This window comes from Glycine soja, chromosome 8 (assembly GCF_004193775.1).
Source record: "Glycine soja cultivar W05 chromosome 8, ASM419377v2, whole genome shotgun sequence".
Classification (NCBI taxonomy): domain Eukaryota; kingdom Viridiplantae; phylum Streptophyta; class Magnoliopsida; order Fabales; family Fabaceae; genus Glycine; species Glycine soja.
In genome coordinates this window covers 44,430,879-44,454,116 of record NC_041009.1, presented here as the reverse complement: position 1 = coordinate 44,454,116, position 23,238 = coordinate 44,430,879, and the positions used below count along the sequence as shown (strand labels likewise).

Sequence of the window (23,238 nt, the reverse complement as noted above, 5' to 3'; positions counted from 1 at the left end):
ACAAATACTACATTTGACAACTTAACCTAGATTTTAATGGAAAGTAGAAGAGGTGAATTTATAGATCTTTTAGTAGATGAGAGATACAACAAAAGATAAAATTTCTCATACATTAACACATAGACAAATAAACTGATGCGGCAGCATATGACTTCTCACCTCAAGATTTATATATTATAGGATTTATATATTATAAATAGATACACACTAGTAGTGTATTAAAATTTATTTCCATTTAATTGCCCACTAAATAGAGTAATATTTTTTTTGTCTCTAAAAAATAAACTATTTCCATTTAAGTCCTCCCGTATGAAAATGTATCATAATAAAGTGATGGCAATTTATTTTTGAGCAATTAAAGATGACTTATTCCTATTTGGAGGAATTAAAAACACATGCAACCCCTTTTATTTCTTAGATAAGCAACATACATTAGCATCACTGTTTTGTTGTGAACTCAAGGTATCTCCCGACTAAAAAAACACAAGGACTAATCCGTGAAAACAAAAAACTATGTAGGGACATCACTCTCAGTTTTGGATGACTCATATTCACAGTTTTGCACACACTTTCTTTGGTACACAAACCATCTTAAAGGCCTTCAACTTCTCCACTTCTATTCTAACCTTCAAGCAGTAGCATACCCCCCTTCCATTGATCACCATTTCACCATGATTTGGCAACAGCTCCAACTGACACTTGTTCACCACAGCCTCTGGCAAAGACAATGATCCACAACGGGTAAAGAAGCACCCCACAGAAGGGTGCTCCAAAATGAACTTCTTATTTGGAACACATCCACCACACACAATCCCTCTTCCTTGAACTCTCTCCTTGAACCCTTGTGGAAACGCTGCTTCCACACACTCAAGACCTTTAGGGGGTTCAAGTGCTGCCAAAAATGGCATACCTGATAGCTCAAGACCCAACGACAGTTCCAGAAATTGACAAGACTCTGTCTGGTGTTCATGTTTCTTAGAAGTTACAAGATAAGAATTTGCACTTGACTTTATTTTCTTAAATATTATTTAAAATTATTCAGGATAAATATAAGAATGACTCGAGAGAGTGAAAGAGAGTGCGAGAAAGAAGACCAAGAAAAGAGAGGGCAATTAGTTGTGTTTTTATTTATTGTCTTGTTTTAAAAAATTTATACAAACGTTGAAAACAATTTTTTTCTCTGTTTTCTATGCACACCTTTGAAAATAAGGAACATATTAAAAAAATGTCAAATTTATAATTTATAATTAAAAAGTAAAAAATCGTCAAAAAAATAAAAAAAAATGAAAATAAAAAAACAGGTATTAAAAAAAACAGAAAATAAAAACCCTCCTAACTTTTTGTAAAGCTCACTTAACTTTTGTTTTAAAAGGTACTTTTTTTAAGAATAAATATGCTATATTTTTAAGAGCTTAGCAAATAACGTGTCTCAGCTATTCCTTTTAAAGGGGGAGAAAACCCTCACGAACACAAGAACACTAATAAACAGGTAAAGAACACAAATACAAACCAATAAACATTGACACACGCCATTCTTTCTCAAATAAAAACACAAGCATGTAGCATGTATTACTTTTTAAGCACTTCGTTCTCCTTTTTGAAATGTTTTATTGAGAACACTACACTATCATAAGCACAAACATTATCCAAGTTTTCTCCAAAATAATACATGTACATCCGGCAAACTGCATTTCATTAACTACACATAAAATAGCATTAGTCATGTTTGAAGGAAGATACCTTGTACATCATTTTCTTTCCTATTGTCAGAATTTTACAGGTGTCAGAATACCCACAGCCACAGGTCATTCTAACCTAAGTGCCTAGTTAGACAAACAACAACTGCAGGACCTAGAAACACATCGCCACTCCCAAACAAACTAATAGTTGTCTCTATTACATCATCTTCATTCTCTGCTAATAGCTTATCAACAAGAACTAAGAACACAAATCTTATCAGTCAAGTTACAGAACCTTATCAACATGTGGTCAAGATCAGTTCCAACTATACTGGAATTAACACCATGCAATCTGTCACTGCAACCAAAACAATCAATATATTTCATCACGTTCTATGCATAAATATCATTTGAAAATGCAAAAAGCAACCCCATCAAACTGAGAAACAAAACTATCAAATCCTAACTAGGATAAGTCATTGTTTTCAGAAATTTGCAACAGTATTGCATATACATAATTACATATCAAAGGCAGCATAGTCATCAATTCTATGAATCGTTTTACTCTATTTAGCCAGGCAATCTATACCTCGTTCACGAATAAAAAAAAAGAATCTGTACCTCATTCATCATAGTCTTGGATCATGACAGGTTCGGAATATTCATAAAAGGCAAGTGCTAACCAATGTCTCAATTAAGGAAACAAACATAAATTTATTATTGGAAAAGCATTTATCATATTAGAAGAAAGAAGTCATTTAACATTTATTTTTTGAAGTAATTAAGAGGATTTAATAAGGTATATTTATTGCTCCTATGACAGGGAAAAAGAAAAGAAAAATAGTTTCAACTTTCAAGCATGAAGAGGATCATCCGAACAGGTGTCCAAAGTCTTGTCCAATGGAAATAAAGGTTTTCTACCTTCTCTCATGATTACAAACTACAAAGAAAACCAATAAAATTAAAAGTGATTATAAGACATGCTGAATTATTATCATACTAATTTTCAGTTTACTTTCAATATATAATTTATCAATTATCAGACTAAAAAGAATATTATCAGTTTATGCATGCAAAATACAAGTAACAACCAGTTCCATTCCAAGAGATAATATTGTCCTGAAATAAAAATCATGGAAGAAGCGGAGACTCAACACCATGCAAAGCAGATAAAAGGTTGAGTAATTGACTGAGCAGTTAAATACAGTTGAGTAATTTACTAATGAAACTCGAAAGAGGTTAGAAAAAAGAAGGGCAGTATGATGGTTTTGGAAAACAAAATGTTGTGCGTGTCAGTTTTCTACTAACCATAGAATGCTGTCAGCATCATGAACTCCTAAAAATATGATGACGGCCCAGAACTTCAGGTATCCCCAATGCCGAAATGCTTTCACAGCCAAAGATCTCCTGAAGCTTCCCATCACACACTATAGCCATAGGATTCGCAGGATCCTAGGAATATATTGAAGGACTGTAAGTCAACAAGTTATGTCCCAATGCAGTTAATTATACATAATTTGTTATTCAGAAGATCATATCATTTAACTTTTTTTTCCTAAACTAATTGTGTGAAAAACAAACTATTTTTTATCTTCTTCCAGCAAAAAGCCATGTTTGCCTTCAATTGTCCATTGGAATGCAAGCTTGAGCACCTATGTGCTTGTACTCAGTATTAATAAAAAAACACAGTAACTTACTAACACACCTAATATTAGAGCACTAGAAACAAATTAGACTAATACAAATACTAAAATTTCAAGTTTAGATACCAGACTCAATGATGCTAAGTAAAACAGAAAATGATTACAACATAAGATGTAATAAAATAGTAAAATACTACTAATTAAATAAAAATAATAATAAACGGGGAAAGAAAAACCATATAGTTAAAAGACAGAGTTTAAGGTGGGGTAGAGCTGAAAGAAGAAAAAGCATGGAACTAACAGAGTTTAGTGGTTCACAATTCAGCATTAGTTAGCAAACTATCAATTAACAATAATTATCATCATCATCATATTAAACTTTAGTGCACCAATGTGCATGAAGTTAGTACAAATTTTAGCTTTCTATTGCTTACCTCTAGCTGGTTGACTTTAATGTACTCCCAGATACGCCTCAGAACCTCAGACTGCAGCATCTCCCTTCCAGTAATGCCGAAAAAGTTAGCAAGTGCATCAGATATTATTACAGAAGGAGTAGGTTCAGCACTTCTTGTTCCTGACTCCACATCTACCTTCTGTTTCTTTGGAACAGGCTTTTCTGAAAGTGCACAAAAAAGAAGAATTTAAACAACACAATAAACCACAATGTCATAAAAATAAGCATAACCTAGATACCTACTGGTTGGTTCAAGGGGGATAATGTGCTTAGATAGCAACTTATTCATCTTGAACATATCAGTACAATCCGTCTCAAACACCACACGCAGTTCATCATTGCAAATTATTTTCCTTTTGTTGCTGGGATCTTGGAGATTGTTCTTCCTTATGTAAGCCCACAGTTGCTTCACAATCTAAAACCACAGTTACTCCACATTTTAGAAATCTCGCTGGAAACTATATCAAAATTATGCATTAAGCAAACAACAAGCTTCAAAAATATCGGTACAAACCTCAGTCCTCGACAATGCTGGCTGGCCAACAATGACCTGAAGTTCAGGCGAAACACCACAGATTTTGGTGAGACCTCCTGGGCCACCTCTTCTCTTCACCTTAGTTTGAGTACTACAAGACACAAGAAAAACAGCATTACTCCAATCCCAATTGCAACAAAAAAAGCAAATTTAACAGACACAGACATAATATTCTGTTTATAAATTACTAAACAACCAAGTTTGAATTCAAACACATGCAGACTCATTGTCCCTTATTATACCATGCAGCGATCTTGAGTAACATGCTGCTGACATATGCATCTGTTGTTAAAGCCTAATCTTCTGCCAAAGGATGTTTGGTTCCAAAAATCATTCTCTGTTTTCATTTTTATTTTTACAAATAATCACAAAAAATGCCCCCTTTATTTTCACTGCTTTCAAACCAAAAGCAGAACAACAAAAATCCTATTTTCACGTACAAATGGCACTGTCACTAATTATTAGTGAAAATAAAACAAATAAACAAAAATATTTCCTCACATCATAAATTCTCTGTTTTCCACAATTGATAATACTATTTTAGTCTAAGGATTTTGCATGATAAATGTTTATTATATGACTAAAACTCAAAATAAATAAATATTTTTGAATAAATCAATTATATTATAATTAAAATTCATAATAAATAAGTATTTCTATACTCAAACGCATGCTTAAGGGAACCGAGTCCGGGTACCATACACCAACGACTTACTAGTCACCAAAACCTCAGTTTAAGTAGCAAAAGTTGTTTCTTCAAAAAAAATGTACCAAAAATTGTCCTAAAAAAAAGAAGTAGCACTAAATACTCCAATTCCTTTTCCACTAACCCTACTTTTCCTCACTCTACCAAACAAGAAACAAATTAACCGTCTTAATCGTAGCAAAACCTAACCTTTCCTTGGGAACCTGGTTGCCTTCAACAACAACAGGAGCGGAAGGAGCTTCAATGCGCGAAGCATCAGCAGCAGTAGCAGCAGCGACAACAGCGTTAGAAGAAGAGAAATTCTGCAACTGAAAGCCAACACTGACAGGGGCAGAGTGAAAATTAGGGTTTGGCGGAGGGGCAAAATGGTCCTTAGGCTGTTGTAACTGCCTATGCGGGTTTTGCGGCGGTTGTCGGGATCCGAAGAGGAGGTTGATCTGCGCGGTGATGAAATCGATTTTGTGAGTGAGGTCGTGGCCGAGCTTGGCCTGGAGCTCCTCCACCACCTGGTTTAGCGTCGTGAATCTACTAGGGTTTGATTCCCGCAGCAGAGACTGAACCGCTTCAGATATTTCTTCCTCTGTCACCATTGCTTTTTCTCTTCTTTTTAAAAATATAAAATAAATAAACTGAAATTAACTAACGGACTCTCTTTTTTTTTTTCTCTCTCTCTCTACTACTCTGTGTGGTGATGAGGTTTGTTGTTGTTTTCTCTCTCTCTCTCTCTCTCTCTCTACGCCATAGTGATATTGGTTTTTTCTCTTTCTCTCTCTATATAACTCTCTTTCTCTCTCCTGAGCTTCGTTTTGGATTGAAACGGACAATGACAGAAATTAGAAGGGATCGGTCGTAACTTACCACGTCGTCTTCTCTACAAATATTTTTAAAATATCTTTGCTTTTTTTACCTTTAATTAAAGGTTAAAATATTTTTATTGTTGATTAAAAATTATCAAAAAGTTTACTAAATTTTTTCGTCTATGTTCGTACAAAATTATAATATGTTACTTGTTAGTTTAAAGTTAGGTTTGAAAATTTGAACCTATATTTTTTAAAATTTAAATTTTAAAATAAAATTTTGAAGGTTAAAAATTAACACAAATTATATTAAAAATAATAAAACATGTCTTTGTGACAATTTTAAATCACAAAAAGTTTCAATTTTTTAAATAAAATTCAAAAATTGAGTCATTCTTCCCATAATAATGAAGTTCTCAAATCCAAAAAAAAAAAAAACACACAACAATTAACACCAAAAGTCTATGATTTTCAAGAGAGTATCACATTTTACCCGACACAAGAGCTCGGCAACAAGAGTGTAGGCAACGGTGACCTTGGTGTTAAAAGAAAGACCCAAACATTCGTCGAGCTTGGAAGAGAATAAATTAGTGACGAGAACAATAAGGTTGACTAGTGGTGGTGGTGTTGAAGATGGATTATGGTGGTGCGAAGGTAACACAGTTGAGTCGTTGTTATGGTAGAATGTGTTTGGACGTCATGGTGGTGTCACGTTCTCCGAAGACAATGGGGTGAAGGAATGATTGGGGAGGGAGAGAAGAAGAAAGGAAGTGGTAGTGGGGGCAAGGCAATGGCGATGACAACAAAGGAAGGGAGTTGCAAAGAGTGGTTGGGATCGAGAGGGAGGAGTGTCGAATCAAAGAAAGAGGAAGGTAGAGGAGAAAAAAAAATAGAGTTCCACGTGTCCATTTTTTAGTGGACAAGCATAAGAAACATAGGTTCATATCCATCAGAACCTAACTCTGGGGCAAAAAGTAGTATTGTTGGAGTACAAGTGCGAAGTGATGTTCTACATCATGTAGGAATGAGAAGGTTGAATGTTATACAAGTAAAGGAAAAACCCATAAATCTAAGCTTTAAGGTTTTGGATTAAAGTGTGGTGTCAAGTTTATCTGTATGATTGCTCGAGGCCCATTAAGGTAAATCTCTTTGGTGTTTACCCTCTTCAATTGCACAACAATTGGTATTAGAGTCGATGGCTTGACTTTGTGACTAACACAAACGAGTAAAATGACGGTGGTAGATCCTAGGCCTGAGGATCCCTTGTATCAAAAGTCTTCCTGGAAGTGGATCTAGGTGGCGTATCATGTGGGTGGAGCGACAATGCAAGTATGCAGAGCATGTGGGTTATAGTGAGTACCACAAAAATACTTATGGATGAAAATGACTTTCGCTTGAGGGGAAGGTACCACGTGGATGAGACTCACACTTAAAGAGTATATTGTTTGAGTACAAGTGTGAGGTAAAGTCTCACATCGTGCAAGAATGAGAAGATTGAACACTATATAAGTGAATAAAAGATCTATAAACATAAGCCTTAAGATTTTTGGTTAAAGTGTGGTGTCAGATACACTTATGTGATTGTTTGAGGCACATTGAGATAGATCTCTTTGGTATTTAGCCCCCTTGGTTGCCCAACAAGTACATTATAATTTTGTAGGGACAAAAAATTTCATAGGGACTAAATCCAAACTTTAGTAATTTTAGAGGGCAAAAATATATTTTAGCTTTAATTAAATTGCCAAAATATCGTCAATGGGATATAATAGTTGAACATGATAAGTGAGTGATTGTAAACTTTTGACATTGTCTTTGATTCTTACGAATAAAAAAAATTGTCAAATTCAAATCTTATGGATGAAAAAATGTGATTGAGAGAAGAGAATTCCACAAACACATTTTAAATGATAATATGACATTTTAGATCATGTGATTATTTAGTCGTGTTGTCTATTTAACTAACAAAAATAAATGTAAAATTATACAAATTCATTTCTTAAAAGTAAAATCTAAAACTAAATATTCATATATACAAATTTAATGAATTTGCATGGTTTTTCTTTTTACCTAAATAGATAGCATCTATGAAAGATTGCATGATATAAATGTCACAACACCCAACAAGGCATGACCTAATTGGAGATGTGTACAACCACGTCAATGTTTAATGACAAAATTAGATGATAAATTTCTAAAAGTATAAACAAAAAAATAAATTTAGAAATTTTGATCCGTTAAAAAAATATACAAGGACCAAAAATAAAATTTCTAAAAATTTAGAGACTAAAAAAATAAATAACTCAAAATTAATGATTGCATAATAAATGTCACATAACTAATTTTTTTACACGTGACACATCATCATATTAAGTGTAATTTCTCATACAGTAAGTCACTCAATGAATGAGAGATTAAAAAAAAAATTAACCTTTCAAAATAAAGTTAAGTCACTGAAAATATAACATTTCAAAATTGTGAGAGAATCAATTTTTTATTTGAAGAATTAAAAAAATCAAATTTAAGAGATTTTACATAATTAAGCTTAATTTAAAAATATATTTATTTATATTTTTATCACTAATTTTATTGATTAACCTTTGTTGGAAATCCTGATTACCTTTAATAATAAAATTTGATGTTCATGGGCCTAATGAAATTTTGCAGAAGGGTATCTTATAACAATGCGTGAATTCTTTGTATTAAATATAAAACTAATTTTAAAAAATAAATTTATCTTATTAATAAATAAAATCAACGAACCAGATTGATGTAGTTTTTTTCCCCACAATTGTAGACGATCTTACTCCGCTTTCATCTTCCAATCTTGTTCGGGAAAGAGTGTAAGCAATGAATTTTACCGTACGCACCCGTCTCTTCCCTCCTCTTCTCTTCCACTCCCAATAAAAACCCGAACCCTCGCTCGCACCACTGCGTTCACCATCGTGAAAAAGGTACGCATGCCGTTTCTTTCCATCGTTCATCAATTTTTTTTTTTCACTTTCGAAAGGTACGCACCATGTCAAGGTTCTTCATTTCGCGGCTAGTTTCTCGCATTTTCAATCGAATACTCTCACGGGAATCGTTAAATTCGATTTTCCTCGACGTTTTCTGTTGTCTCTCTTGATTATCACCTGTGGATTATGTGCATTTAAATATTCAGAACTTCACATTTAGCATTTTTAGTTACTCGTTGGATAAAGTTGCTGCGAGTGTTATCAAGGTTTTAAATTACTGTTGCGGTCACGGTTTCGTCGCGTTCTTTGATATTGCGGACAAAATGTGTCTGGTGCGGCCACAGTTGCAGTCGCGGACTGTTTTTAAAATCTTGGTGTTGCTCATTGATGTATTTTTTTTAAAATATTTTTTGATAAGTAACATATGTTTTTTTTTTTTTGGTGCTTAGTTGTTGCGAAGTTAGGATTTGAGGGGGAGAAGAAGAAGGGACATGGCATCTTCAGATGATGAGGGAGAGGCTCAGGCACTATCTGTGTCGAATTACTATTTTGTAGATGACAAAGATGACGAGCCTGTGTGTTTTTCCGTGTTGCCAATTCAGTGGAGTGAGTCTGAGAGTCCAGTTGGCAAGAAAATGCAATTGTTCTTGCACGGTTTTGTGGATAATGGACTACAGAAATTTTTCGGGCAAGTCGTTGCGTGGAGGTTTGATTTTTCCTATGTTAGGCCTGAGATATCAGTGCTATCAAAGGATGGAAGATGGATTATACTTGAGAAGCCTCGTAAGAGCTATGAGGATACCATAATAAGGACTACTTTGATCACCACTCACTTCCTTAGTTATGTGAAGAAGAATCCTGACTCATCTGCGAAGTCTGTGTGGGATAAATTGAGTAAGAATAAGGAGTTTAGGTAATTTTCAAAGTTCTGGAGTTCTGTTTCTCATAATTGGTTTGGAAGTACATATTGTGACATTTTTCAAATTAATTAATTGCAGATCTTATGAGGTTATGCCTTTGCAAAAAGATTTATTAAATCATATGGCTTTAATGGGTGAAGCTGCCAAAAGAGACACTGCCTTAGAAAAGTCCAAGGTTTGTTTACTTTTTAGACTTTAAGTCTTTAACAACTATGTTGTGGAGGTGAACTGGGAAATTAGCATTTGATATATTTTTTCCTTCGGAAACATCCTTGTATACTCTAATATACATTAAACATTTTTCTGATAGCTGATGCAAGACCAAGAGGATTTAATTAGATGTGTTTGAAAATCATCTGTAGCTATTTTTTGCCCCTTATTTTTAGTTTAACAGAACATGTTGTCTTATTATACTAAATTGTATCCTTTGACAAGTTCCGGTAAAACATTTAGGATTAAGACTTCAGAGTTAAAGTAGGATTACATTTTTGAAGTGGATTTTCAATGTTGTGGCGGTGGCATCTATCATGGGACTCTGTGAAGGATAAGGTTGTTAATAGGTGGAATTCAGAAATGTAAATAGGCTTGTTAACTGCTTTGATTTTCAACTTTGGTGTGTTCTTGGGAGAGAATAAATGAATAAAAACTAAGTAAATAGCACAATTCTCTCTCTGCATCCCGTCAGCAGCAAATTACGCGCTTCTCTTTGCCCAATATCTCAGAGCCATAGTTAAATTTTTAGGTTGCACTTTCACCTCCTCTCTGCTTGCACCTACACTGTTCTGACAAGATGCTTAATTTCTTTGTGAGGGTATTTCTTTTTTTTTCTTTTTCATTCTTGTTAGTGGGTATTTTCATGTTTCTCTCTCGCATGTGCAATTATAGGATTAATAGCCATTTAGAAAGACTGAATGCAAACAGGAAATATAGATGTCCTAAACAAGGAACTTCTTTTATGAAGTTATGTAGGCATATGCATTTTCTTTTGATGTCAAAACAAAAGATTTTGAGAAACTTCTTTGACTCTGATTTGTATTACATCTTTGTTGAATCTGAATTGATGAGGCAGCAACAACAACAACAACAACGCCTTATCCCACTAGGTGGGGTCGGCTACATGGATCAACTTCCGCCATAATGTTCTATCAAGTATCATACTTCTATCCAAATCATTAAGTTCGAGATCCTTTTTGATAACCTCTCTTATAGTCTTTTTGGGTCTTCCTCTGTCTCGAATTGTTTGCCTTCTCTCCATCTGATCTACTCTCTTCACTACAGAGTCTACCGGTCTTCTCTCTACATGCCCAAACCACCTAAGTCTATTTTCCACCATCTTCTCTACAATAGGCGCTACTCCAACCCTCTCTCTAATAGCTTCGTTTCTAATTTTATCCTGTCGAGTCTTACCACACATCCACCGCAACATCCTCATCTCCGCTACACCTACTTTATTCTCATGTTGGCTCTTGACCGTCCAACATTCTGTTCCGTACAAAATCGCCGGTCTTACCGCAGTCCGATAAAACTTTCCCTTTAGCTTGATCGGTACCTTTGCATCACATAAATCCCCCGATGCTTTTCTCCATTTCATCCATCCTGCTTGAATGCGATGATTCACATCCCCTTCAATTTCTCCATCATCCTGTATTACAGACCCAAGATATTTAAACCGTGTGACTTGAGGGATAATATGGTCTCCTATTTTCACCTCTGAGTTAGAAACCCTCCTTCTTTTGTTGAACTTACATTCCATATACTCCGATTTGCTTCTGCTTAGGCGAAACCATGTGTTTCTAGAGCTCGTCTCCAAGTTTCCAACCTCTCATTCAACTCCTCCCTCGACTCTCCAAGGAGGACTATGTCATCTGCAAAAAGCATGCATCTCGGCGCTATCTCTTGGATTTGTTCCGTGAGGACATCCAGAATTAAGGTAAAAAGGTAGGGGCTAAGGGTTGACCCTTGATGTAAACCAATTGTGATGGGAAAATCGTCTGACTCTCCACCCTGTGTCCTAACACTAGTCGATACCCTATCATACATATCTTGGATAGCTCGAATATATGCAACCCTAACCCCTTACTTCTCTAGAGCTTTCCACAAAATCTCTCTAGGCACTCTATCATACGCTTTCTCCAAGTCAATAAAAATCAAGTGCAAGTCTTGTTGGTCCATGCGATATTGCTCCATCACCCGCCGTAATAAATAGATCGCTTCCATGGTCAACCTTCCCGGCATGAAACCAAATTGATTCTCAGTAACTTGAGTCTCCTTTCTTAATCTCCGTTCGATCACTCTTTCCCATAATTTTATGGTATGACTCATGAGCTTGATTCCCCTATAATTTGCACAATTTTGTATATCCCCCTTGTTCTTATAGATTGGCACTAACGTGCTTCTCCTCCATTCCTCCGGCATGCGTTTTGACCTCATAATTTCATTAAAGAGTTTGGTGAGCCACTCAAGACCTCTATCCCCAAGAGTTTTCCACACTTCAATAGGTATGTTGTCTGGCCCCACCGCCTTACCGTTACTCATTCTTTTCAACGCTTCCTTTACTTCCTGTTTCTGAATTCGACGATAGTACTTATAGTTCCGGTCCTCTTCTCTTGTGTCTAGACTGCTAGAGTCATATCCATATCCATCATTAAATAAGTTGTGAAAATACGCCTTCCACCTTTCCTTGATATCTTTTTCATGCACTAAGACTTTGCCTTCTTCATCCTTAACACACTTTACTTGATCCAAATCTCTAGTCTTCCTCTCTCTACCCTTAGCAAGCCTATATATAGATCTTTCTCCGTCCCTGGTTCCTAGAGCTTGGTATAGTCCGTCAAAAGCTTGGGCTCTTGCCTCACTCACCGCCTTTTTGGTTTCATTTCTAGCTATCTTATACTTATCCCAAGTTTCAGAATTTCTACACCTAGACCACTCATTGAAACACTCCTTTTTTACTCTAACTTTGCTCTGAACACTTTCTTTCCACCACCACGATTCTTTACCCCTAGGTCCAAAACCTCTAGATTCACCCAACGTCTCTTTAGCCACTTTAATAATCTCTTGGGACATCTTGTTCCACATATCATTTGCACTTTTTTGTGATTGTCCACACCATCCCTCCCATATCTTTTGTTGGAAGATTCCTTGTTTCTCACCCTTCAAGTGCCACCATTTGATCCTTGGTGCTACCATAGGACTTCTTCTCTTTGCCCTATCTCTAATTCTTACATCCATGACCAAAACTCTATGTTGGGTAGTCAAGCTCTCTCCCGGGATAACTTTACAGTTCAAGCAATACTTCCTATCAGACTTCCTGATAAGGAAGAAATCTATCTGAGAACATGTCCCTCCACTTTTGTAAGTGATAAGATGTTCCGCTCTTTTCTTAAACCATGTATTGGCTATAGAAAGATCCAAAGCCTCCGAAAACTCCAAGATGGATTTACCCTCCCCATTCATCTCCCCTAGGCCAAAACCCCCATGCACCCCCTCAAAACCTCTAGCCACGCTACCTACATGTCCATTGAGATCCCCTCCTAGAAAAACTTTCTCTCCTTAGGGTATATCCTGAAGTACCCCTTCTAGATACTCCCAAAATTTTACCTTAAAGTGTTCTTCTAACCCAACCTGAGGTGCGTACCCACTAATAACATTAAAGGTGTCCTGTCCCACTACCAATTTTAAGGCTATGATACGATCTCCTACTCTTCTTACATCCACGACATCCTTCTTCCACTCCTTGTCCACAATAATCCCTACCCCATTTCTTAATCTGATTTTGCCCGTATACCACAGCTTAAATCCCGAGTTGTCTAATTCTTTCTCTTTTTCACCTGTCCACTTAGTTTCTTGTAAGCACATAAAATTGATCTTCCTCCTCACCATAACATCCACTATTTTCATAGATTTTCCAGTAAGTGTGCCTATATTCCATGTACCAAAGCAAATCCTCCTGTCATGAACTAGCTTCTTTACCCACACCCGTTCACGAAAATGTGGGAACCCTTGCTTACTTTTCACTACATCCGGGCGGCGATGCAGCGGCCCTTGCTCTTTTGACACTGTACTCGAGCCATACAGCGCGTTGCTTCCGGGCAACGACCTAGCATTCACATTATTACGTAATTGATCCATGTCATAGAGATTCGACAAAGTTTTACGTTGGTCGTCGAAAGCCTAACACAACCCTCTCCTTTTATCCGGGCTTAGGACCGGCTAAGAATAGCAAAGCTAACCTAGGCAGGATTGAATTGATGAGGCAGCATTTATGCTTATTGTTTCAATGGTCATGTTTTGTTAATTTAGAATTGTGAGTTTGTGACTGTAGGGATGACTATAAATTATACATTAATTTTTCCTACACAAGTCTACTTTGAAATAGTATTTTATTGACATGCTTTGCTCTATCTCTATCATAAATTTTTAGGAATTTGTCATATCCATTATTATATTATAATTGTAATCATATTAGATAAGATTCTCTTACCTATAACTGCATTACATAGCTTATACTGGATTGATTCTTGTATTCATTTAAATTGAATGGGAATTATTTGAATTTTTTTGGTTATTTGATATAATTGATGAATTTGTAGGATTTCTAGGTCAAGAATATGAAGTTCATGAAGTGTATTGCATGCATCATTGAGCTAGATGAGCTAGTTTCTTCATCTTTGTTTATAAATCTTTCCTTGCTTTCCTTCTCGTTAGTAATTTAGTATCCTTTTTGATATACTTAATGTGTGCTCCTTCATAAATTGTGTTTAACTATTGATGGTGGATCTACTTTCTGCCCTTAAAACTTGCTTTCCTTTTAGTTATGTTAGATTTACTCTTTTCTTGGTTTTGTTATAAGGATAAGGATTTAGTTATCCTTTGACTTGCCCTTTTGATTTCTTTTTATCAGTGTTGTTAAGTAGCCACTAGCCACTATAGTGCTATTTTATAGCAGAATTTCTCAGATCTGTGATTGTGATTCCGTCCGCTATCGATGTTGTGGTTCCGGCATGGGTCCTGCATCCCCTTGTCATCTCTAGCGAGCCTCCAGCCAATTGAACTTTTGAGTTAATATTGTGTTTTTGAAAGGTAACTTTTGAGTTAATATTATGCTAATTTTTATGTATTTTATTTTTATTTGCATACAACTTATTTTTTCATTCATATTTGATATATATATATATATATATATGTATATCATATATCATATATTTCAACTGTTATGTGACTTCTGCTATATGCCCGCGATGCTATTTGTTATATGATATAGTAGATTATTGGCTTTCTGCCATTTTCTGCAATCTGCAATTGATAACACTGCTTTTGATTAAGCATTTAACTTATTCTTTTAAAAAAAATATTTAATTTGTTTTCTTATCAACATGCGTGCCTCACTTCAATGACAAGTATTTGATTTTAACAGCTTCTGCTCATGGTTCTGGAAGATAAGGATATGCTGAAGATTAAAAAACTTTCTGATGAGGTTTGTTACTTATATAGTTTCCCATCCTTGAAGATAATTTTGCTCTGATATATTTTCTTTTGTTACTTGCTTTTATTCATGTCATATCCCTCATATGTATTGTTTGCATTATATTTTCTTTAAATGTAATTCATTAATTTCAGGAAGTTAAAGATTTAGCACGACCTGGATTTATAATTGATGATATTGACAATGGTATGATTGATGAAGATTCAGATGGAGAGGATGAGTTGTTTGATTCTGTTTGTGCGATTTGTGACAATGGTGGTCAACTTTTGTGGTATATTTTTTTTGTGGGTTATTTTAATTTTGTTTGATTTCTTTGTGCTTTGTATTCAAGTTATTTTACATAATTCCTAAAGAGTATTCTATATGTTTTACTTGCCTCAGTATTTTCTTTTGTTAATTTTCTAGTCATTAAATGATAAATGCAGTTGTGATGGAAAGTGCATGAGGTCATTTCATGCTAATGAGGAGGATGGTGAAGAATCTACTTGTGCCTCTCTTGGTTTTAGCCGGAAGGAAGTTGATGTATGTTTATTTTATTTTCTCTTTATATTTATTTGGCTTTTCTTTTTCTATTTACCTTTTCATTGTTTACTTGGATAGAAATTTGATTGCTTGTGACAAAATGTTGCAGGAGATCCAGAACTTTTACTGTAAAAATTGTGAATATAATCAACATCAGTGCTTTGCATGTGGCACACTAGGCTGTTCTGATAAATTTTCTGGTGCTGAGGTATAACTGTATGAAACACAATTGGCTGATCTTGTTGATTATTTCATTGACATTTTTTTCCTAGCTGTATGAAGTTCCACCCAATCCTTGGTTGTTTATCTGATACGCACACACACATTGGAAAATCATACCTAATGTGGGCGTAAGTTCTTGTAATCCATATGTTGTAAATAGGCTGCAGTAAAGTGTAGTACAGACTACAGAGAGTACTGAAGACATAAATACCCTTATACACTGAATGTGCTATGAGATGCCACTACTAAAAAACATTTTTTAGAAACAGGAGGGTTTTCGTAGAGCTTCTTTGTTCTGTATGGTACTAAAAGTCATTTGGTTTTTCTCCTCTAGGTTTTCAAATGTGCTTCTGCAATCTGTGGTTTCTTTTATCATCCACATTGTGTTGCAAAGTTACTTCATGGGGTAGTTGAGGATGATCTGAAGGAACTTGAGAGAAAAATTGCTGAGGGGGGACCTTTTACTTGTCCTACTCACTATTGCTGTGAATGTAAAGAAATGGAAGACAAGAAGAAACATGATTTTCACTTTGCTGTTTGTAGGCGGTGCCCCAAGTCGTATCATCGCAAATGCTTGCCAAGGTTATTTCGTTTTTGCCTGTGTTGTGCTGCTAGTACTTATTTAATGATTGTAATGTATGGAGGGTTGATTCTTCATTTATAATACACAATAGTGCACTGTTTAGAGTTGTATAAATGATTCAGTTCAGTTGTCACAGCTATATTTAAGTCAATCTTCTGTAGGACAAGCTGAAAGTATATCTTGCACCTGTTCTATACGGTAATCGGTATGTCATTTGGTTGCCATTTTACACAAGTTGAGAAGCTGGAAGGGGTATTTATTCTTACTTAACTTTTTTCTGATATTATTTTAGTTATTGTCAGATTCCTGTACTCTCTGACATTATATATATATATATGTAGAGAGAGAGAGAGAGAGAATTCAACTCCTGTGAGAACACTCTCTTATGTGAGAACATGAGAATGTAAGTTGGTTCCGGGGTGAGGATGTTGTTATCTTTGCATTATTTTGCTACAGCCATGTAATTGATCCCTATGCAGGGGTATTCACTGTCTTGTGATATTCTGTGGGAAGACCACTTCTTGTGCCTTCTTCACTCTTTCTTAAGAAAACTTAATTTTGTTGGCTGTGCAAAAAAAAAAAGAAGAGAACAATTAATGACAACCATTAGATCGATATAACCATTAAATCTCTAAAAGATTCACCAAATAAATCACGTCCTAAAATAGACAATGGTGGTGGCGGCGGTTGACGACGATGGTTGTGGTGACGACAATCATCGTGGTGGTTGCAATGGTGGTCATGGTGGCGAAGGTGGTGGCCGTTGACGACAATGGTGGTGATGATAGTGGTGGTGGCTGCAATGATGGTCATGGTGGTGACAACGACATTCATGGTGGTGATGGTGATGTAATTGAGAGATTTTTTTTTATCCGTAGGAATTGAATATGGTATCAGGGGTTTTTCAACACTTACACACCCTGCTCAACCAATTGAGCTAGATCCCTTGGTTAATTGAGATATTTTAGGAAGTGATAATTGAGATCTTTATAGATTTGTTTGTTGTTTGGTTAATCTTTTAGAGATTTGATGATATATTAGATTTTAATTTGAAATTTTAAATATTTTAATCACAATTGTCTATTATTTTTAATCCTAATGATTGTTATTAGTTGTTTTCATGTTCTCTCATAAGATAGTGTTCTTACAGGGGTCATACTCTCTCTCTTTTTATATATATATATATATATATATATTCTTTATTGTGTCTTTTTACGTCTTCATGTGTTGCTGTGATGGAAAGATACAAAAGCTAGCCTTATTATCCTCCTTTTTCATTGGAGAGTATTATAGATCTAGTAGTTAGGACAGACCTTGGATATGTGTTATAGATTTCTAGGTGACGCCGATGTCACAGAATACTGGAAATCAGATTAGTGATAATTTTGATGGTTTTAAATTTGATTATGTATTATGTAGTAAGATATATTATTAAGTTATTTTTCATTGGCTTTGAATTTTATTATTTAATACAAATTATGATTCAGGATTCAAAAATTATCTTGGTGATTCGCAATTTGAATCTTGATTTGATAACCTTGATTAGAGGTTATTTTCAATATGTATGCTATTTTTTATGCATTTGTATATGTCCAAGTATAATTTTAAATTTTTTGTAGGATCTTATAATCCATGTTACCTTCTATGATTTACAATCTTTGTCCTCACTCTTGATCCTATGTAAAATCTTGATTTTGACAACATTGGGTAAAAATACCAGCTTTAGACATGTTACTGTTCACTTGAAGCAAAAGCTAAAGCTCAATTAAGAACCCAAGAATGATTTTGACCCTTAGGGATGAACTTATGTTTTCACCTATAACTATTTAGTTGGCTTCACAATGACTTCTATAAAATTTTCACATGATTGAAAGAGTTTATGGAAATATATTATCAGACCCCAATAGGTTAAAGTGAGGATATTGTCATAATGCTCAAAGTTATAACAATTGAACATTAGTTTTGTAAAATGAGAGAATATAGAGGGATAATAGACTGAAGTTGTGTGAGAGTACATAATGGACACTCCTTTATATAGATTAATTACAATTAATACAATTAATTATAGGAGATATTGTTCCTATAATTTTGATATGATAATAAAGACATAATCTGAAATTGATCCTATTTTGATTCTCAACACTCCCCCTTAAGATGAAACTTACTAAGCAATCAACTTGTTACAAGAAAAATTATTCCTAAGAAAAAACATAAAAATTGAGCTCCACTAAAAAAGACAATAGTTTGAATAACAACTCAGAGATGTTGGTTAAGTCGGGGAATATTGCTAGAAAGAGAGAGCTGGAATATTCATCAGCCTAAGAAAAGCAAGCTCTGACTTTCTTAAAACCATCATTTGGAAGCTTCAAACCAATATTTTGAAGACAACTCAAGGATCTTGGTGAAATTGGGGAATATTGCTAGGAAGAGAGAACTGGAATATCCATCAGCCTAAGAAAATTCAGAGCAAGTTCCAATCTTCTTAAAACCAAGATTGAGAAGCTTCAAACGAACAGAGGAGACCCAAAATTATTCTAACTTGAGAAAGAGGAAATAATGGTAGAAATGCGCAACCAGCGAAGCTCAAAAGTCACCTAGAAACACGCTGGAAAGGTACAGCGATAGAGGCAACTAGAAAGCTTTTCGCTGGAAAATGAGCGGCGAGCTAAAGGCGGTTGCCAGAAAACACACTGAAAAGAGACCGCGGAAGGGTAGGCGACATAAATTCTTTGTCGGAAAATGAATGGCAAGTAGGAGGCGGTGACAAACCAGACTAAAATGAGAGTGCAGGAAAAGAAGCTGGAAAAATGAACGGGTAACAAAAGAGAGTCCATGTCAAACGAGGTCAAAATGACCCCAAACTGCAGGGTTAGGTGCACGAGGAAGGGACATTGCTGGAGGTGGAAGCGTGCCAGCAAAGGCATCGATACACGCTAGAGAACGGTGATGCGAGGGTGCTGTTTAGCTGGCAAAGGGAGATCAGTGGACTGTTCATGACACCGTGACCACCATCGTGTAGATCAGTGGATGGCTATGTTGATGGTGGGGTCAGCGGCTGGAGTGGTGGTCGGAGAAGTGGCGGCGGCGGCCGAAAAAGAAAAGTCGGAAAGTAGAGAAAAAAGGTCGCAGAAACTGGGGGCAAGGAGAAAAGGGGCAGCTATAAGAAGGGTCCACTGGAATGTGGAAAAAGGTTGCTGGAATAAATACGATGACTAGAAAGTTTAACCGGGGACAGGGGAGGACAGTATGTCCCTGGTGGGGGATGGTTTTTGTTATTCTCTCAACCTGACTCTGATTCCACGTAAAATGAGAGAAAATATAGAGGGTTAATAGACCGAAACCGTGTGTTAGAGTACACAATAGATGCTCCTTTATATAGAGATTAATTACAATTAATACAATTAATTATAGGAGATATTGTTCCTATAATTCTGACATGATAATAAAGACATAATCTTAAATTGATCCTATTTGATTCTCAACAAGTTTAAAATGGCTTTTATGAATAAGCTATCTGGTGTATGGATTTTCAGAGGTTTTAAATATTTATAAAAGCACATTCAAAAGCCACTCATCACTTAAACTTTATTGTAACAGCACTAGAAGTTGTCAAAGTTCTGAAATGCATTAGTAGTTGAATAAAATATTGCACTTGTTCCCAATGTAGCCGCCCTAGAGTTTGGTTATTGAAAATTTGGAAGGCCATTTAGAGAGTGATTATGCTCATGACATTTGATATGACTGACATTTTGTTTTGTTGTCATGAATTTCTTTCTTGTCTGTCTCACCATAATTACAAAGGAGTTGCCTGCAGGGTCACAGTTGGTAAGAATCACTTTTTTTAATGGTTGAGCCACGTATGCATATCCACATGGCCAATTCACATATTTCTTTCATTATTTTTCTCTTCTGCTTCTGGATCAGATCATGGGCCTCAAACCCCCCCCCCCTTTGGACTTAAGGCAGCTTTGGCTAACAAGTTTATAGATAAACCTCTCACGTTTAGACCGAAGCTCCTGATTCTCACAGTACCACCAGAAACGGAGAGGTAATGTCCTTTTTCTTGTTATTGTTTTCAAGAATAAGAGAGTTAAATAAGCCTTTCCTTCACACCAACCTGCCAAGACTACCTTGGAGGTGTTGCTTCCTTGGTTGGAGGAGACAGTTCATTTTCTTGTTCTGCCTTTGATGTTTGTTTCCTTATTATATAGGCTAGATGAAAAACGGTCGCCTTATGATCTTGTCTGGGACGATAAGAGTTTTCTATTGGGAAAGGTTAATAAATATTAATAACATCTTGTGGTAATTTATATTTTGATTGATACATGCTCCTTTATTGTTCTGATTGTTGTCTTTATTTATTTCCATGTTCCTGTCCTTTTTTGTCTTCAGTCATTTTATCTACTGGGATCAGTTGATGCAAACGACAGGCAGATAGAGCAGTGGAATGTAAAGCCACCCCCACTCTACCTTTGGAGTCGTCCTGATTGGACTGATAAGCACAAGGTCATAGCTCAGGAGCATGGTCACTTTATCAGCCAGCGGGAGCTGTCAAGAATCAAAAGCTTTGATAAAGAAAAATCACCGGCCAGTCATACTATGGATGATAGTTATGGTTTTGATATCATGCCAGGTCACAATATCTTGAATTCAACTGATGCACCTAAGGATGAGGGCCAGACAGGATGCTCACCACATGGAAATGTTGATCGAGAGAGTCAAGAGAGACTGGAATATAGGGTGAGAAAGGCTGATAAGACCTCATGGAAGAGGAAACGAACTGAGGAAAACGATGGAAGATTAGGTGTGACATCACCACCCAATCCAATTGATGGGAGATCCTCAGTTGAACGCTTTCAGCCCTGACCTGAAATGCCACCTCCAGATTATGACCTTGGTGATAAAAGTTATAGGCATATGGAGCCCACCTCTTCCTCACGTATGGGGGAGATTAGAGCAGCCTATAGCAGGACCCAAAACTGGCCCAGTTTTGCCAATCCCCTTTATGATTCTGGGATTACAGATGTAGGCGAACACCGTAGCAGCCTTCCGAGAGACACTGCCCATAGCTTCAAATATAGACCCTATGCCAAGGAGGATGAGAACTATCTTAAGGAATTAGACACTAGGCAACAGACTCGCCATTATGGTATTCAGAATCCTAATTCTGTGACAAGCAACTATCTATCTGGTAGCCATCATCACATGGGGCCAAGTTATCCAGCCTGTGGTTTGGCATCTGAGTCTCCTTATGTGATGAATACACCAGCCATGCAGCGATATGCACCTCGCCCGGACGAATTAAACCATGCAAGGATGGATCCTTTGGGGTCTTAATCTGCTATAGTTGGTAGAAATGGCGCTTTTGAACATAGTGCCGCCCCACCTGGATATGGGAGTAGGATGCCAGGTTTTGCAGCTGGTTCTCACCATGTGTCTTCACGCCAGAATTCCGCAGACTGATTCAATGGGTAGTTTGAATGTCCATTTTTTCGTTTTCCTCGTCTACTTTAGCATAAAAATGTTGTATGCGTTATCCTGCAGAAATCATAGTTTTTTTTTTTTTTTTTTGGTGTATGCTGTATGCTAAATCTTCGGTCTATTTCCTTCCCAAAGAACATTTAGGTTTTTTCTTCTTTTTTTGGTGATTTCTGTTTCCTTAAATGGCCAGTGTAATTGAGTAATCAATCCTCTGTATATGCATGAACTTGGAGTGGGTATTATATGTCAGAGTTCACTATTTGAAAAGAGAGGCTTTCACTCTTTCTCATTATTCAATTGGACACCTTAACATTCTCTTCAAATGGAGTAAGGCTTTCACTCAGAAGTGCATTTTGCACTACTTCCACAATTATTCTAAAAGTATTTGACATTTTCAAACTACCTTGTTTTATTTATTTTCCCAACTTATTTCTTAAAATTAATTATTTTATCTTTAAATTAAATTTTAGTAGTTTTTTTTAAAGAATGTCGATAGTTAAAATAATTTTACAACACAATTTAACTTATTAATTGCAAAACAAAGTCATTTGTTTTAATTTTCATTTATTCAACTACCAACTCTAACATTTTGCACACATATAAGAGTAAGACGGTACGATAACTCCCCCCTGCATTGCGATTTGCGAGAAGCCTTTGGCATTGAAGTACTTTATTTTTTATTTTATTTTAATTTTCATCTATTATATTTTTCCACTGTTATTTTACACTAGTCAGTAACTTGTAGTAAAAGACTGTCTAAAAGTTTAAAGCCACATAATTTTACTCTTACCAATATTTTTGGAAAGAGAAGTCAAATTTGATTATAAATATAACTGATCTGTAGTATTAATTGCTCCATTTAATTTCATTTATTATTGAATACCCCGCCACACTTTCTTTTGACTTTTGAGTCCCATAATCTAGACGGTTGCTTAGTATTACATAGTTGTCATGGAGTTAAACTGTTAAATAAGAAATGGGATTAATATTAATATACAATATTTTCATCTTATTTTTTTCATCATATTTATTACATCAATTACTTTTTCTTAGTTGTTCTTTTTAATTATCACCTCTTCCATACTCCTGTTCTGCACGTACCTTCCCCATTTTCCAAAAAGAGAAAACGAGTAACGATAGCTTAATATATTCTACCGACCGAACAAACGAGATGGCCGGAAAAATATTGAAATTGTTACGTTTAAAAATTAAGTGGGTAACTTCTACGTGGGTGAATGAAGCCATGAAGGAGAAAGA

General features: G+C 35.7%; 2 protein-coding genes across 2 annotated transcripts; one reads left to right on the top strand and one right to left on the bottom strand.

Annotated features, from left to right (window-relative positions):
* Positions 1 to 1,630: 1,630 nt before the first annotated feature.
* Positions 1,631 to 5,840, bottom strand: LOC114423477. The gene is made up of 6 exons (XM_028390241.1): positions 5,207 to 5,840; positions 4,291 to 4,402; positions 4,020 to 4,191; positions 3,757 to 3,938; positions 2,988 to 3,131; positions 1,631 to 2,037 (listed from the first exon to the last, which is right to left on the bottom strand). The coding sequence occupies exons 1-5, from the start codon at positions 5,605 to 5,607 to the stop codon at positions 3,006 to 3,008; spliced, it is 993 nt and encodes a 330-aa protein (XP_028246042.1). The 5' UTR covers positions 5,608 to 5,840; the 3' UTR covers positions 1,631 to 2,037; positions 2,988 to 3,005.
* Positions 5,841 to 8,602: 2,762 nt separating this feature from the next.
* Positions 8,603 to 22,248, top strand: LOC114423476 (protein ENHANCED DOWNY MILDEW 2-like). The gene is made up of 12 exons (XM_028390240.1): positions 8,603 to 8,765; positions 9,218 to 9,681; positions 9,767 to 9,863; positions 15,105 to 15,164; positions 15,308 to 15,444; positions 15,599 to 15,695; positions 15,805 to 15,903; positions 16,252 to 16,499; positions 20,315 to 20,325; positions 20,425 to 20,548; positions 20,712 to 20,775; positions 20,893 to 22,248. Exons 2-12 carry the CDS (start codon positions 9,260 to 9,262, stop codon positions 21,364 to 21,366), a joined length of 1,833 nt encoding a protein of 610 aa, XP_028246041.1. The 5' UTR covers positions 8,603 to 8,765; positions 9,218 to 9,259; the 3' UTR covers positions 21,367 to 22,248.
* The last annotated feature ends 990 nt before the right edge of the window (positions 22,249 to 23,238 follow it).

Excerpts from the sequence above, each read along its gene's own strand:
- LOC114423477 (XM_028390241.1), bottom strand. The coding sequence starts at position 5,607 with ATGGTGACAGAGGAAGAAATATCTGAAGCGGTTCAGTCTCTGCTGCGG. Across the intron at positions 4,403-5,206 it reads AACCAGGTTCCCAAGGAAAG|TACTCAAACTAAGGTGAAGA; the intron begins GTTAGGTTTTGC and ends TGTGTCTTGTAG. Across the intron at positions 3,132-3,756 it reads TTAAAGTCAACCAGCTAGAG|GATCCTGCGAATCCTATGGC; the intron begins GTAAGCAATAGA and ends ATATATTCCTAG.
- LOC114423476 (XM_028390240.1), top strand. The coding sequence starts at position 9,260 with ATGGCATCTTCAGATGATGAGGGAGAGGCTCAGGCACTATCTGTGTCG. Across the intron at positions 9,864-15,104 it reads CTGCCTTAGAAAAGTCCAAG|CTTCTGCTCATGGTTCTGGA; the intron begins GTTTGTTTACTT and ends TGATTTTAACAG. Across the intron at positions 15,445-15,598 it reads AATGGTGGTCAACTTTTGTG|TTGTGATGGAAAGTGCATGA; the intron begins GTATATTTTTTT and ends TGATAAATGCAG.